General features: G+C 53.4%; 1 protein-coding gene across 1 annotated transcript; it reads left to right on the forward strand.

Moving 5' to 3' along the window:
* Positions 1 to 10,589: 10,589 nt before the first annotated feature.
* Positions 10,590 to 14,351, forward strand: DLX3 (distal-less homeobox 3). The gene is made up of 3 exons (XM_049638126.1): positions 10,590 to 10,964; positions 11,959 to 12,149; positions 13,794 to 14,351. Exons 1-3 carry the CDS (start codon positions 10,640 to 10,642, stop codon positions 14,139 to 14,141), a joined length of 864 nt encoding a protein of 287 aa, XP_049494083.1. The 5' UTR covers positions 10,590 to 10,639; the 3' UTR covers positions 14,142 to 14,351.
* The last annotated feature ends 818 nt before the right edge of the window (positions 14,352 to 15,169 follow it).

Raw genomic sequence — 15,169 nt, forward strand, 5'->3', positions numbered from 1 at the left:
GGACAAATAACAAAAGGAAACCAAGGGAACGGTGTCTGAACAAATAAAGAATATCAATGAGATAGAAGTTATCAAATGAAACCAAACAGAAATTCTGGAGCTTAAAAGTACAGTACCTGCAACGAAAAATTCATTAGAGGGGTTCAACAGTAGATTTGAACAAGAAGAAGAATCGGTGATGGAAAGTCGATTGAAATCGTCCAGCCTAATGGACAGAAAGAAAAAAAGAAAAAGGACAGAGCCTAGGAGAACTGTGGGACACTATCAAGTTCACCAACACATGCACTGTGGGAGTCCCAGACAGAGAAGGGGTGCAGAAAGAGTATGTGAAGAAACAATGGCCAACTTTGATGAAAGGCATGAATCTACACCTCCAAGAATCTCAAAGTGTTCCAAGTAGGATAAGTTTGAAAAATCCACACCGACACACATTCCAGTAAAAAAGAAGTCAAACTGTGCCACTCTTCTGTTCTGATGCACCGCATCTCACTTTGAGTAGAAGTCAAAGTCCTTACGATATCCTGCAAGGCCCTACGTGGTCCCTCCATATCCATCACGTCACCTCTTTGTCTTCCTCTTCTGGTGCTCTTGCTCACTCTCTCTCCAACCCTACTGGCCTCCTTGCGGTTCTTCAAACCCATAATTCAAACTCAACCACTAATGAAGGTGTGTTGAAGTCTCCAACTCTAAGAGCGGATTTGTCTTTTTCCTCTTGTAGTTCAATTGCTTTTTGCCTCGCATGTTTTGACACTCACGTTGGGTGCGTATACATCAAAGATTGTTACGCTTTCTTGGAGAATAAACCCGTTTATTATGTGATGCCCCTCTTCATCCCTGATTATTTTCCCCACTCTGAAGTTTGCTTTGTCTGAAACCAGTAAAGCTCTTCCAGCTTTCTTTTTTCTTTTTCTTTTCCTTTTTTTTTTTTTTTCTAGTGAGCTCTACGCCCAATGTGGGGCTCAAACTCATGACCCTGAGATCAAGAGTTGCATGCTCCACCAACAGAGCCAGCCAGGTGCCCCGCCCCACTCCAGCTTTCTTTTGATTAGTGTTAGCATGGTATATTTTTCTTGATTCCTTGACATTTAATCGACTGTATCTTTATATTTGAAGTGGGTTTCTTATAAACAACGCGTGGCTGGGTTGGGTTTTGTTTTGTTTTTTATCCACCCTGTCAGTCTTTTCATTGATGTACTGATATCATTCACATTTAAATGATTGTTGACAGAGTTGGATTCATACCTTCCATATCAGTGGCTGTTTTCTGTTTACTGCACTTATTCTCTGTTTCTTTGTTTTTGAAATCTGTCCCCCCTTTTTCTACCTTCTCTGGCTTTAGTTGAGCATTCTATATTATTCCATTTTCTCTCCTCCCTTAGCATACCAATTATACTTCTTTTAAAAGTATTTTAGGGGGCGCCTGGGTGGCGCAGTCGGTTAAGCGTCCGACTTCAGCCAGGTCACGATCTCGCGGTCCGTGAGTTCGAGCCCCGCGTCAGGCTCTGGGCTGATGGCTCGGAGCCTGGAGCCTGTTTCCGATTCTGTGTCTCCCTCTCTCTCTGCCCCTCCCCCGTTCATGCTCTGTCTTTCTCTGTCCCAAAAATAAATTTAAAAAAAACGTTGAAAAAAAAATAAATAAAAGTATTTTAGGCGTTGGGGTGCCTGGCTGGCTCAGCCAGTGGAACGTGTGACTCTTGACCTCAGGGTCATAAGTTCGATCTCCATGTTGGGAGTAGAGATCACTTCAAAAAATACTAAAATTAAATTAAAAATTTTTTAAATATTTTGGGGCGCCTGGGTGGCTCAGTTGGTTGAGTAACCAGCTTCAGCTCAGGTCATGATCTCATGGTTCGTGAGTCTGAGCTCCACATCAGGCTCCCTGCTATCAGCATGGAGCCCACTTTGGATCCTCTGTCCCCACTGTCTCTCTGACTCTGTCCCTCCCCCTCTGGTGCTCTCTCTCTCTCTCTCTCTCTCAAAAAGAAACATAACATTAAGAAAATAAAAAAATTAAATTAAAAAATATTTTAGGGGTGCCTGGGTCGCTTAGTCGGTTACGTGTCTGACTTCAGCCCAGGTCATGATCTCACAGTTCATGAGTTCAAGCCCCGCGTCGGGCTCTGTGCTGACAGCTCGGAGCCTGGAGGCTGCTTAGGTTTCTGTGTCTCCCTCTTTCTCTGCCCCTCCCCTGCTCATGCTCTGTCTCTCTTTCTCTAAAAAGTGATAAATAAAACATTAAAAAATATTTTAGGGGCTCCCGGGTGGCTCAGTCAGTTAAGTGTCTGACTCTTGATCTCAGGGTTGTGAGTTCAAGCCCCATATTGGGCTCCATGCTGAGTGTGGAACCTACTTTAAAAAATATTTTTACAGGCACCTGGCTGGCTCAGTAGGAAGAGCGTGTGTGACTCTTGATCTTGGGGTCATGAGTTCAAGCCCCACATGGGGTGTAGAGATTACTTAAATAAATGAAAAAGCCTTAAAAAATGTTTTTAGTAGCATCCCTAGAGTTTGTGACACACACTTAGCCTGATCTAGATCCATTTTCAAATAATACTATTCTCCTTCATGGCTAGTACTTTTAAGAGAATATTCCCTTATTTCTTCCTCCTGTCCCTTATCACTTTGATGTAACTCATTTCACTTATCCATAAGCTATAATTACCCAATATATTTTTGCTATGATTATATGAACATTTTTCTCTTAGATAAATTAAGAATAAGCAAAATAAAATATTTTATTTTCATTTATTCCTTCTCTTAAGCTCTTCCTTTCTTTATGTGGAACTTGAGCTTTTGACCTTTACCATTTTCCTTCTTTCCAAAAAACTCTTTTACCATTTCCTCCAAGGCAAGTCTAGTGGCAACAAATTCCCTTAGCTTTTGTTTGACTGAGAAAGTATTTATTTATGCTCACCTTTGAAGGATATTTTCACTAGATGCAGTATTCTATGTTGGTTTTTTTCTTTCAACACTAAAGATGTCACTCTACTCTGTTCTTGCTTGCGTGGTTTCTGAGACATCCAATATAATTTTATGTATTTTTTTAACTTTATTTTTTATTTCATTTTTTTTTAAGTAAGTTGTATACCCAACATGGGGCTTGAACTCATGACCTGGAGATCAAGAGTTGCATGCTCTACTGACTCAGCCAGCTAGGCACCCCATAATTCATATAAATTCTTCTATAAATAAGGTGGTGCTTTCCCTTCCGGCTTCGTTCAAGATTTTCTCTTCTTTGGTTTTCTGTAGCTTGAACAAATTCTAACCTCCTGCACCCTGACCCCAAGAGTGCTCCCTCCGTGATGCCCTCGCGGCCTCCCTCTTATCTCATGGGGATCTCCAGCCTGGACTTCTCTTCCATTTCTCCACCAATCACCCCACTCTTCACTTCCTCCTTTGCTCAACTTGGACTCCCCTACAAACCACTTCAGTTACCATTTATCTAATGGATGCTTCTCCCTTGCATGGCCAACAGACCTCCATCCTGGTCGACCCAACTGTCTGCTCATAGCCTGTCACGAAGTCTAGCTGGAGAGCAGGCCACCACCTGGGATGGTCCCCACCATGCACCCTGGGGTCTCTACAACGTCATAGACTCCCTCCACAGAGAGGGCTGTGGCAGCCCAAAGTTCTTCCTTTCCCTGGTCAGTCCTTTCCCTGGTCCCCATGGCAGAAGCTACACGTAAGCCTTGCTCACCTTTCTGCACTTTCTTTAAGCCTCTGGTCCCATCACCTTCCCTGTCCTCAGCTATTAACTTCACACCTACCTTGCACACACACCCATACAGGAACTCCCAAATACCTCGAGTCATTCTTTTTATTCCGAAATGTTTCAAACACCCAGAAAAGTCCAAAGAATGGCGTAGCAAGTACCCATGTGTCCTGTACCCAACGCTATCAGATTTACTTCTGTATTGGGCGCCTGGGTGGCTCAGTCGGTTAGGTGCCCGACTTCAGTGCAGGTCATGATCTCACGGTTTGTGGGTTCGAGCCCCGCGTCGGGCTCTGTGCTGACAGCTCAGAGCCTGGAGCCTGCTTCCGATTCTGTGTCTCCTTCTCTCTCTACCCCTCCCCCACTCTCACTTTGTCCCACTCTGCCTCTCAAAAACAAATAAATGTAAAAAAAAAAATTTGTTTTAAATGTACTTCTGAGGGGCACCTGGCTGGCTCAGTCAGTAGAGCATCTGACTCTTGATCTTGGGGTCTTGAGTTTGAACCCCACGTTGGGTGTAGATATTACTTAAAAAAATTTTTTTTTAATTTACTTCTGACTCCAAACCTGCAAGCATACCTCCACCCCATAGAGGTTAAAAGTCAGACTGCCTCAGGGAGCCTGGGCGGCTCAGTCGGTTGAGCTTGATTTCAGCTCAGGTCATGATCTCGCAGTTTATGAGTTCGAGCCCCATGTCAGGCTCCATGCTGACAGCACGGAGCCTGCTTGGGATTCTCTATCTCCCTCTCTCTGTCCCTCCCCTGTTTGTGCTCTCTCTCTCTCTCTCAAAATAAATAAATAAATAAATATTTTTCAAATGTTTTTTTAAAAAATCAGACTACCTGAGCTCAAATCTCGAATGCGCCACTTACTTAGCTCCTCTGTGCCTCCGTTTCCCCTCTGTTAAGAGGTAGACATGTGACTGCCCACCTCAGAGCAGTGGGATAGTAAATGAACTCATGTGTAGACTGTTTTGAACAGCGCCTGGCACCCAGTGAGTGTTCCATGAAAGCCAGCCCTTATCATTTCATCTCCCCTCTTGACTCAACACAAGGGAGAATCTGCTGTGAGGCTAACCCCTTGGGTGGGGTTCCAGATCCTTCCCCTCCCACCTACTCAGGGATGGAAGTCTTGATTAACCTGTCTCTACTGGCTGTCATCATTGACATCTAAACAAGCTTGCTTCCATTTCACACACACACACACACACACACACACCCTTCCAGCTTCCCCTCCACTGAACCCGCTCTCCCTGATATCACTGACTGCTCCCTTGAAATGTCATCCAAAGGGCACATCTCAGTCCTTATCCTGCCTGGACCGTATGCCCACAGCAGGATTTGACCTTGCTGACCGGCCCCTCCCCCTTCTCGAGACACTCTCTCAGCACTCCCCAGCACACACTCAGGACCACTTCCCTCTGCGCTGCCTCCCACCCATCTGGCCACTCTCTCACAGGGGCCACCCAGAACCCTCCTTGGCTCTCTTCTCTCTCTCCCTTCCTGGACCATCGCACCTGCACCCGCTTACCACAGGATGCCCCAAACCCTCAATGTGCATCTCCAGTCCAGCTTCTTTATTGATTTTTCAGCTCCATGAAGGCAACTGCCTGCTGGACAGCTCCTCGTAGATGCCTCAAAGACGCTCAAACTCAACATGGTCAGAACCGAGCTAAGGGCCCAAGCGCTTGGGAGAATGATTTGGCAGTATCTTCTGAAGCCAGACAGACGTCCTTATGGCCCACAATTCCACTCTTAGGGACCCAACAGCAGTGTGCACATGTGTGCACCGAAAGACATGTACGAGAATGTTCACAGTGCTACTCATGATAGCCCCCAACTGGAAACCACCCAAATGCCCATCAACAGAACAGATAAATAAATGGCGGCATGTTCACATGACAGAAACCTGCATAAGACAGTGAAAATGAATGATCTACAAATATATCCAGTAACATCAAACCCACACAAACATAATGTTGAACAATACAAGCCAGACATAAAAGAGTATACACTGTTTACTTCCATTTATTTAAAAACAAAAAATAGGGGCGCCTGGGTGGCTCAGTCGATTGGGCGTCCGACTTCGGCTGAGGTCATGATCTTGCGATTTGTGAGTTCGAGCCCCGCGTCGGGCTCTGTGCTGACAGCTCAGAGCCTGGAGCCTGCTTCGGATCCTGTGTCTCCTTCTCTCTCTGTGCCCCTCCCCTGCTCATGCTCTGTCTCCGTCTCTCAAAAATGAATAAACGTTAAAAAAAATTTTTTTTAAGTTTTAAAAAGCAAAACAAAACCGGAAGCACCCTCTTCTTCATCAAGCAGCCCATGGTTCTCTCTCTCTCTCTCTCTCTCTCTCTCTCTCTCTCTGAGAATGGTCTTCTCTTTCCACTTAGTTACCCAAGTCAGAAGCCTGGGGCTTATTCCCCCACTGTCTCTCAAACGGATCTGCTTCTCTCCACCCTCATTGCCACCTCCTTCACCTGCACCCAACTGCCTTGTCTCTTGGACTCCTTCAGGAGCCTCCTCACAGTCCCCCAGCCTCCAATCTTGCCCCTCTGACTCATCCTTACATAGCAGCAAGAGGGATCCTTCTAGAACCAAAATCCAATCATGGCTCTCCCCGATTAAAATCTTTCAGTGGTGCTCTGTAGCCACTAAATGAAGCCCACTCTTCTGCTCTGGGGTTCTAAGGGCCCTGTGTCCTCCGGCTCCCCTCCAGCTTCGCCTTTAACCAACCCTCCCCAATGCCATGCCCCGGGCTGGCCCATGAGCCTTTGCGCAGACTTTCCCCTGAACTCTCCCCCTTCCCCTATCCCTGCTTCTCCCAGCTCAGTCTCACACATGCTTCAGGTCTCAGTTCAGAGACCTCCCTGCCTCCATGTCACAGCAGTCCCTGCTACCCCTGTCCCATTACGTGTCATATGGTAGTGAAGCTGGCTGCTTCTGTGTCCACTTCTCCTGCTGGACTTTGGGCTCCTGCTCCATGGAGGGAGCATTGTGTCTGTCTTGCTCAGCGCTCCATCCCTGGCACCAAGTACAATAGAGGCTCAGGAAGGATTTATTGGATGGATGATGAAGAATTCCAGAAGGCCTCCAGGTTGCGAAGTTCTGGACGCCTGGGATGTATCTCCAAGGCAGCTGGTGAGAAGGTGAAGGAGAGTTCCCCCTTGAGTGACAAGAATCTGGGAATTTACAAAGCTTGAAGGGGCCTCAGAGGTCATCTAATAATCCACTGTAAAAAAAAAATTTTTTTAACATTTATTCAGACAGAGAGAGATAAAGCACGAGTGGAGGAGGGGCAGAGAGAGAGAGAGAGAGAGAGAGACAGAATCTAAAGCAGCTCCAGGCTCTGAGCTGTCAGCACAAAGCCCAATACAGGGCTCGAACTCACAAACCAGGCGCCCCTCCACTTTTTGATTTACAAACGAGAAACCTGAGGGAAGGAGCCACAGGCTGGTCAAGGATGGGTGGGTGGAGAGAGAGGCACCCGCTGCGGAGTAAGGCAAGGTGATGATGAAGAGTGACTATTTAGTGCTGATAGGGCTCCTAAAACCAGTAAAAAGACTATTCCTTCTGGGTCTGAAGGTGGGGGCTTTGCACGTGGCCCCCTGAGCAGGTCTCCCCAGGGGAGCCGGACTCTGGCCTCCTTACATTGACCACTAGATGGCGTCAGCTTCCCAGGCAAAAGAGAGAGCAAGGGCTGGGCTCCGTCTTCCCGAGTTCCTCCCCTCAGACCCCGCACCCTGGACGCCCAGTGGCTGTGCCATGCCCAGAGAGCACGACACCGGGCTCCAGGAGACAGCCTGCTTCAACAGTATGCCTTTTCTCGTGCCCAGGGAGAGGGGGGACGATGGAGTCTGACCTGTACATTGGCCAACCCTGCTCCTCCGTCCTGCCAGCCTCCCAGAGGCCCCTAAAAGGCTGCATCATCCCTCCCCCCCCCCCCGGGGAGCAGGACTCTGCCCGGCGGCCACCTGCTCATCTCATCGGCCCAGATGAGGTGCAGCAGGTGGCAACTGGTCCCACTGCATCCTCTGGCCACCTTACCACCCTGAGCCTGCCAGCGGATGGCCCTCTCGGGGAAGCTACTCTTGCTCTTATCCTCGAGCCCGGGGTAGCTTCATCCCAGTGCCCGCTCCGTGCCTCCCCTCTTCCTACCCCTGCGCGCACACTCAGCCAAGATGCTCAGCCCCTCTCCAGTACCAGAGGGTCTCCGTTATTCATTCAACAAACATCAACTGAGCGCTGAAGTGGTGTGTGTCAGGGCTGCCGTAGGTATCTGGAAGGTGGTAGTGAGCTGGGAGATACAGTCCCTGGCGGCTCGGAGCACACAGTGCAATGGAGGACCAGATGCCAATCACACGCTCCCCAACTATTGTTTAATGGCTCACCTCAGTCTTTCATGCTGCAGCTTTTGTCCATTTCTTTCAGACCTTCAGAGCAGAATGGAGCGTAGAAACTATGCTACTGTCATCCGCCACCACCACCACCCTGTCGTGACTCCAGGGTTCCGGACTCCCAGTCCAGTGCTCACTCGCGGAGCTCAGGAGCCGCAGGCTGGGGTGGCGACCAGGAGGGAAAGGGAGTGAGGCTTCCGTGAGGACTCACCTGGGCCCTCTTTCTCGGTTGTGAATGAATGAATGAATGAACCCCCGAGAAGGGGCTTGCCAGACGCTGTCCCCTTTCTGTGGGGAGCAGGGGGCTCCAAAGCAGGCCCTTCCCGCCTCTCCCTCTCGCATTGTGGGAGGGGAGCCGGCCGGGCCAGTGCCCTCGCTGCCCCCAACGCCTCGGGCTTTCTAGGCGCCCTCTTGGCAACAGAACAGAGGGCATCCCGAGCGGGTGGCAACTCGCCCCGCCATGGGCTCGGAGCGGCGGGCGATAGGCGCTGGGGGGACGCGGAGATAGACGGGCAGATAGCGCTCCCCTCGCCCGGCCCCCGCCCCCACCTTTCCCACGCTGCGGCCTCCCCGGAGCGGTTCAGACCTGGCGGACACTCCTGCCCCTCCGCCCGGGGACGGGGGCCTTTTGCCTCCGCCAGCTGCAGCTCTTAAGTCCCGGGGATTTGCCTGGCATCCTGTCCGCAGGGTCTGACTTTGGAAGGGGCCACAGAGCCCCCTGCATCCTTCCCTGCGGGACGTTAAGAGTCTAGGTTGGAAGCCCCTCCCCCGGACTGGCGAGACTTGGGGAGGCTGCAGATCCCAGAAATGACCACAAGGTGGCGCGCTGGCACTGCGCGTCCTGAGTCGCTTTAGCACCGCCGGGCAGGCTGAAGGGACATGAGAATTGACGAGGCTGCCCTGTGTGAAGGTCGTATGCGGCCGGGAACTGAGAGTTGGAGGAGCTCCCCCTCCCCCCCCAAAGAAAGGCGGAGAGCAGCATTGGGGGTGGCGTGGAGAAATGCTGTAGGCGTTGGGAACAACTTGGACGACTTTGCGGGCCAGACGGGACTTAGGAGCGGCCCATCGGCAGGAAGGGGAGCCTCTTTTCCAGGGCCTTTTTGGAGGGACAGGACTCAATGGAGCATCATGGGTCGACTGAGAAGGTGCTAAGAGTTTTATACACATCGGCATACAATGACACATTCACACAGAGACATCCCCCTCCTGTGGCCCTCCACTCACACTGCTTATACCCTCGTGGTCGCAGGTTCACACACACACACACACACACACACACACACACGGGCCTGCTCTCATGTGCATCGCTGTATACTGCAGAACACGTGTAACCCTCACACCACATACCCCAACTACACCTATCCCATATACCTCATCTCTAAAAATGCCCACATTCCCCCAGTGTTGTCCCCAGTGCACAGATTCTGACCCCAAACTTACTAAAGCACAGAGAGCCAGCCTCTTATCTCACCCAACCTCATGGGGACCCCAGATCCTCTGCTCCCTCTAGCAAGCCTGGGCCATTTCTGAAGCTGCACCACGGGCAGGTTATGCACCTCCAACGGCTGCCTAAGCCCCTAAATCCACACACCCCTGCCCCCGCCCCCAAAACAGGACCCTCTCTGGGCCCCATTAGGACTTTCACAGGCCCGAGGCACTTTTGCCTGATGGGCCCCTTCCTCTATAAAGACATTCAAGATTACGTTTTATGATTGCACTGCTGTAAATATATTAATCTCATATACTGAAACATTTTCCTCAACCTAAAATGTCTTCCCCTTTTCTTCTGATTTTAAAAGAAATTAAAATATTTTCCAGAGCTCTGGGGCCTTCCCACGCTGGGCACATTTGTCTGCCTGTCATTTGCACAGGGTACACACACACACACACACACACACCACCTTGGACCACCTCCCCCCACCCCCCACCGCGAACACCCAATAGGCAAATGCCCCTGCCTCCCCATCGCACCTGAGCCCACCTCCCAGCCGCAGCCAGGGAGACAGACAGACTGACAAATCCTGGGGGCCCGCAGAGACACTCTTCCCCCCAACTCCTTCCTTCAGAGACGCTGGGAGTTATCTGGACTGGGGGCGGGAGCCACAGGAGGGGGAACGAGGGGTGTGTGTGTGTGTGTGTGTGTGTTTGGGTAACAACAAAGAATGGGGGGGAGAGAGGAGAGAAAGAGAACGAAAGAGCGCAAGAGCATGTTTTGCCTCGAAGGCAAGACTTGCAGCCAATCAGAGCGCTGGAGCCTCCCTCCGAGACTCCACTATTGAGTCTATAACCGGCTGGCCGGGCGGAGCTGGCAGCATTTGACTGTGGCTTGGGACGCGACGAGAGGCGCGCAGCGACCGCCCGAAGGCCTGCCATGGTCTAGGCGCCCCTCGACCTCCCCTCCCCCGAGACCCTGCGGGCCCTCCCCTCGGCTCTCCAACGCTCACGCCTGCCTCGTCTCCTGCGCCTCCTCCGCGCCCCTGCCGGCTTCGGCTCGGCGGCCCAGGCCAGCCCCAGGACTCGCGGCGCCCGCCAGGATGAGTGGCTCCTTCGATCGCAAGCTCAGCAGCATCCTCACCGACATCTCCAGCTCGCTAAGCTGCCATGCAGGCTCCAAGGACTCGCCCACCCTGCCCGAGTCCTCTGTCACTGATCTGGGCTACTACAGCGCTCCCCAGCACGACTACTACTCGGGCCAGCCCTACGGCCAGACCGTGAACCCCTACACCTACCACCACCAGTTCAATCTCAACGGGCTTGCGGGCACGGGCGCTTACTCGCCCAAGTCGGAATATACTTATGGAGCCTCCTACCGGCAATACGGGGCGTACCGGGAGCAGCCACTGCCCGCCCAGGATCCAGGTGAGACCTTGGAGGGTTCCCCCAGGGAGAGGAAGGCGGGGAATTGAAGCCCATATCTAGGGAAACGTCGAGGGTTTAAAAAAAAAAAAAAGTGCTGTATAAAGTTAGACAAGGTGGGCTAGAAGACCCCCAGAGGGGACAGATGACCCTCCAGTCCCGAAGCTGTGCACCGCGGTCTCAGGGAGGATGGGGCCAGTTAGGGGAGGAAGGAGAAGAGCGTGGGGTGTCAGGGGACCTCCGAATCGGGTGCTTTCGCAAGCACTTCAGCTCTTCCATCGGATTCCGAAGATTTGGGGGTAGGCAGCGGGGACTCGAAGCTGCAGGGGCCGTCTGGATATGGGCCGGGAGAGGGGGAATGGTAAGGGGGACATGGAGACACACACACACACACACACCCCAGAAAGCAGAGCCTGAGAAGTGGGAAAGCGGAAAAAGAGAAAGGTGGAGAAAGAGCCGAAGACAAACGTGGAGTGACAAAGTGAGGGAAAGGAGCAGAGGAAGGGACAAGAAAAAAAAAAAAAAAAGGAGGGAAGGAAGGAACAGAGAATCCGTACTATGCTTGCCACTTTTCTGAGAATCTAAAATTATTCTAAAATTTAAAAAGTTAAAAAAAAAAAACCGGGGGGGGGGGGGAGGAAGAACGGAGGGAAAGAGCTAGAGAGGTGACCGAGGGCAAGGTGGGGGCGAGAAGGAGGCGGCCAGCAGGCGGGTGGCGAGCCGGGAAGGCGTCGGAGCGAAGCCGCGGCCCGTCCTCGCCCGGGTGGCCGGCGCCGGGGACCGCGCTCCGGGGGCCGGGCGCGGAGCTGCGAGCTGGGAGCGCGCGTCGTGGGCGGCCTCCGGCTCCGGCTCCGGCTCCGGCTCGGTCGCCGCCTGTCGGGGCGCGGGCGGCGGAGCGCGCGCGGCCGGGAAACCCGGAGCGCGTCGGGGGGCGCGGGGGCGCGGGGGCGCGCAGGCCCAGGCTGAGCCGCCCCCCCGCCCGGTGCGTTGCCCGCAGTGTCCGTGAAGGAGGAGCCGGAAGCCGAGGTGCGCATGGTGAACGGGAAGCCCAAGAAGGTCCGCAAGCCCCGCACCATCTACTCCAGCTACCAGCTGGCCGCCCTGCAGCGCCGCTTCCAGAAGGCCCAGTATCTGGCGCTGCCCGAACGCGCGGAGCTGGCCGCGCAGCTGGGCCTCACGCAGACACAGGTCAGTGTCGGGCGAGCAAGGACGGGGGAAGGGGGGGGAGGGGGGTGCTCGGTGGGGCCCCGCGCAGGACCCCGGGGGGGGGGGGGGGGGGGGGGGGGTGGGTAGGCGCCGCTGAACCGGGCTGGCCTTTGAAATCCCCTGCAGGCCCTCGAAACCCTGGCCTGTAGATGGAAGGCCACCCCTCCCCCATGCCAAGTCTCAACTCCTGTCGGAAGTCTCTGCATTAAAACGTGTACAGGCGTGCATATTTGTGAACCTGTGCAACCGTGTGTGTCTGCCACCGGGAGAAGTTTCCTCCCCTTGCTCCAGACTCCCCAGCTCCCACGCAGTGCCTGTCACTCACTTAATGGGAGTCCCTTTCGTGTCTTCCCCCACCCCCAGGCCAGGCATGTGTATGTAGCAGTGGACCTATATGTGTATATGCATGGATATTTGCCCACGTGCTAACGGGTCTGGGTGCGCTGGGGGAATGGTCGCATAAGGAGGGGGCAGTGTGTTTACAGATGGAGGGACACGTGTACATGACTGTGCACACTGGTGAGTGCATGTACAAAAATGTGCCCTTGTGTCAAAACACCCCATTCATGTTCGGCATCTAAATGCTTCACCCCTTCCTCTGCCCCAAAGCCAGGAAGGGAGGTTCCCCACCAAAGGGGGATAGGAACGCAAAGGTGAGCTCCACCCCTACCCCCAGCCTGATCCTAAAGCCCCCAGCAGCCTGTCGCTGCTCAGGGGCGGAGTGGCTGGTGGATGTCTGGCTCCCTACAGGTGTTGACAGGCGGGCCTGGGTTACTGCGGGCGGCTGGCTGCGTGGGGCCCTGTCCGCTGGGAATCTGGGTCACCCAGTGAGGAGCTGATTCATTGTTTGTACCAGTCACACGGGGTGGGGAGCAGCAGGGGGAGGGGGAGATACCCCAAGGGAAATTTAGAGAATCATGGCTCACCTGCTCCTGAGTCCCCAGGTCACCCCCATTAGCCAGCCCCGGAGGGCTCGTCCACGCCTGAGTGTGTGAACGCGAGCGCTCGTGTTCACAGGGCATTTATCTGGGTGCATCTGTGCGGGCGCGCATGTGTGTATATGTGTGTGTGTGTGTGTGTGTATCTTTGTAATCTGGTGTCTGAGTGTGAAGCTGTGAGTGGGTACATTCCTGCACATGGAAATGCTTATGTGGGTGTGGGTTTGTCTCTGGGTACCTGTGTGCCTCTGCTTATGGGTTTCTCATGTGAACAAAATGCCACCAACTGCCCATCGTAACTTATCTGAGCCTCCTGGTGACCCTAGGAAGTAGGGGCTGTCATCCCCATGTTGCAGATGGGGAAGGCAAGAATCAGAAAGGTCCAGGGATTTGCCCAAGGTCACACACTTCATAGGTGGTGGAGAGGAATTTGGACCCATGTGCAGGATGTTCCTAACTGCAGTCCCCACCCCCCCCCACCGCCGCCCCCCCCACCGATCGAAAAAAGGTACTGGGCCGGGAAGTCAGGACACCTAGGTTTTGCCAGGGTCTTGTGTAAGGTTGGGTGCTAGACTTGCCTTTTCTAGGCTGGGGCCCTTTGGGGTTTTCACTAAGCGTTCTGAGAGGCTAACTAGCTCCCCCTCTTTTTTTTTTTTTTTTTTTTTTTTGCCGTTCCCCTCCCATGCAGGTGAAGATTTGGTTCCAGAACCGCCGCTCCAAATTCAAGAAGCTGTATAAGAACGGGGAGGTGCCCCTGGAGCATAGCCCCAACAATAGTGATTCCATGGCCTGCAACTCACCCCCGTCACCTGCCCTCTGGGACACCTCCTCCCACTCCACTCCAGCCCCTGCCCGAAGCCAGCTGCCCCCGCCGCTCCCCTACAGTGCCTCCCCAAGCTATCTGGACGACCCCACCAACTCCTGGTACCACGCACAGAACCTGAGTGGACCCCACTTACAGCAGCAGCCGTCTCAGCCGGCCGCCCTGCATCACGCCTCCCCCGGGCCCCCGCCCAACCCTGGGGCTGTGTACTGAGCACCCCACCTGACCTGAACCTCCCACGAAGGACCCGGGACCAGGCAGAAGGCGCCTCTGTCCTAGCCGACACTCAGGAATCATCGAGGAGCACAGGGGAAAGGGCACCCCTTTCCCCCTTCCCTTGCCCCTTCCTCCAGAGATCCAAGAGCTTCCAGATGAAATTTGCATGGACCAAGGATGTCCCCTGAACCTCCCTCCCCCTTGCCTAGACACCGGGGTACCCCTCCAGACGTTGGGGCGCTCCACTCCAGCTGGGACAGCCGTTCCCCTTCCGCTCCAGGAGCCTGGATTGGCTTTTCATGGCCCGTCACCTTCCAGCTTCTAAAACTTAGTGCTCATTCCGCAGACTGGAGAACTCGGGGACCGGGGACACTGTGCAGCATTTGCAGGTCAGGCCTGGGCTGGGGCACCAGGCACCATGGATCCCGGGACCTGCTAGGCCTGGTTCCTCCTAAGTCACTAAGCCACCTGTGGCTCCCCACTTCCTGAGCAATCCCTTCTGCCAAAAAGACATTGGACATGGTGACCAGGACTCAGGGTGGGGATGTCAACCCCCAGCCCGCACTTCTAGCCCTCATTTCAGATTTGAGGGTTAAACCAAAGAAACCCCCCCCCCAAGTGAGGGTATCTTTTAATATTTGTGGCTTTAGAGGGAAGAGCCCAAGGAGCCGTCTCTCTCCTCTCTCCCCCTCTGGTCAGAGAGGGGTGGTGGGTCTCAGGTGTCTTTCCTAAGGACCCACTTCTTCTTCCGTGTACAGGACTTTGCACAACTTTGGTTTTAAAAGCTGTTGAAAACTAGGAAAACAAAGGGCATTGTTAACAGATAGGACCAATCTCCCCTGCATGGGCACCTCTGCCCTGCCCCACCCCCACCCACCTCTTCCTCTCCTCCAGTAAGTTGGCAGTTTGGGCGCCAAGCCCCAAATCTCCAAGGAAACCTACCAGGCAAGACAGACCCCCCGAAACATCCCCTTTCCGGTGGCTTTGGAAGCAGATCGCTCCCGCAGATGGAGAACGGTGTGTGA

The sequence above is a fragment of the Panthera uncia genome, chromosome E1 (genome assembly GCF_023721935.1).
Source record: "Panthera uncia isolate 11264 chromosome E1, Puncia_PCG_1.0, whole genome shotgun sequence".
NCBI lineage: Eukaryota > Metazoa > Chordata > Mammalia > Carnivora > Felidae > Panthera > Panthera uncia.

What these genes read in the sequence shown, in the direction of transcription:
- DLX3 (XM_049638126.1), top strand. Translation starts at nt 10,640, where the DNA reads ATGAGTGGCTCCTTCGATCGCAAGCTCAGCAGCATCCTCACCGACATC. An exon ending in ACTGCCCGCCCAGGATCCAG is followed by an intron (nt 10,965 to 11,958) that starts GTGAGACCTTGG and finishes CGTTGCCCGCAG; the next exon opens with TGTCCGTGAAGGAGGAGCCG. An exon ending in TGGGCCTCACGCAGACACAG is followed by an intron (nt 12,150 to 13,793) that starts GTCAGTGTCGGG and finishes CCTCCCATGCAG; the next exon opens with GTGAAGATTTGGTTCCAGAA.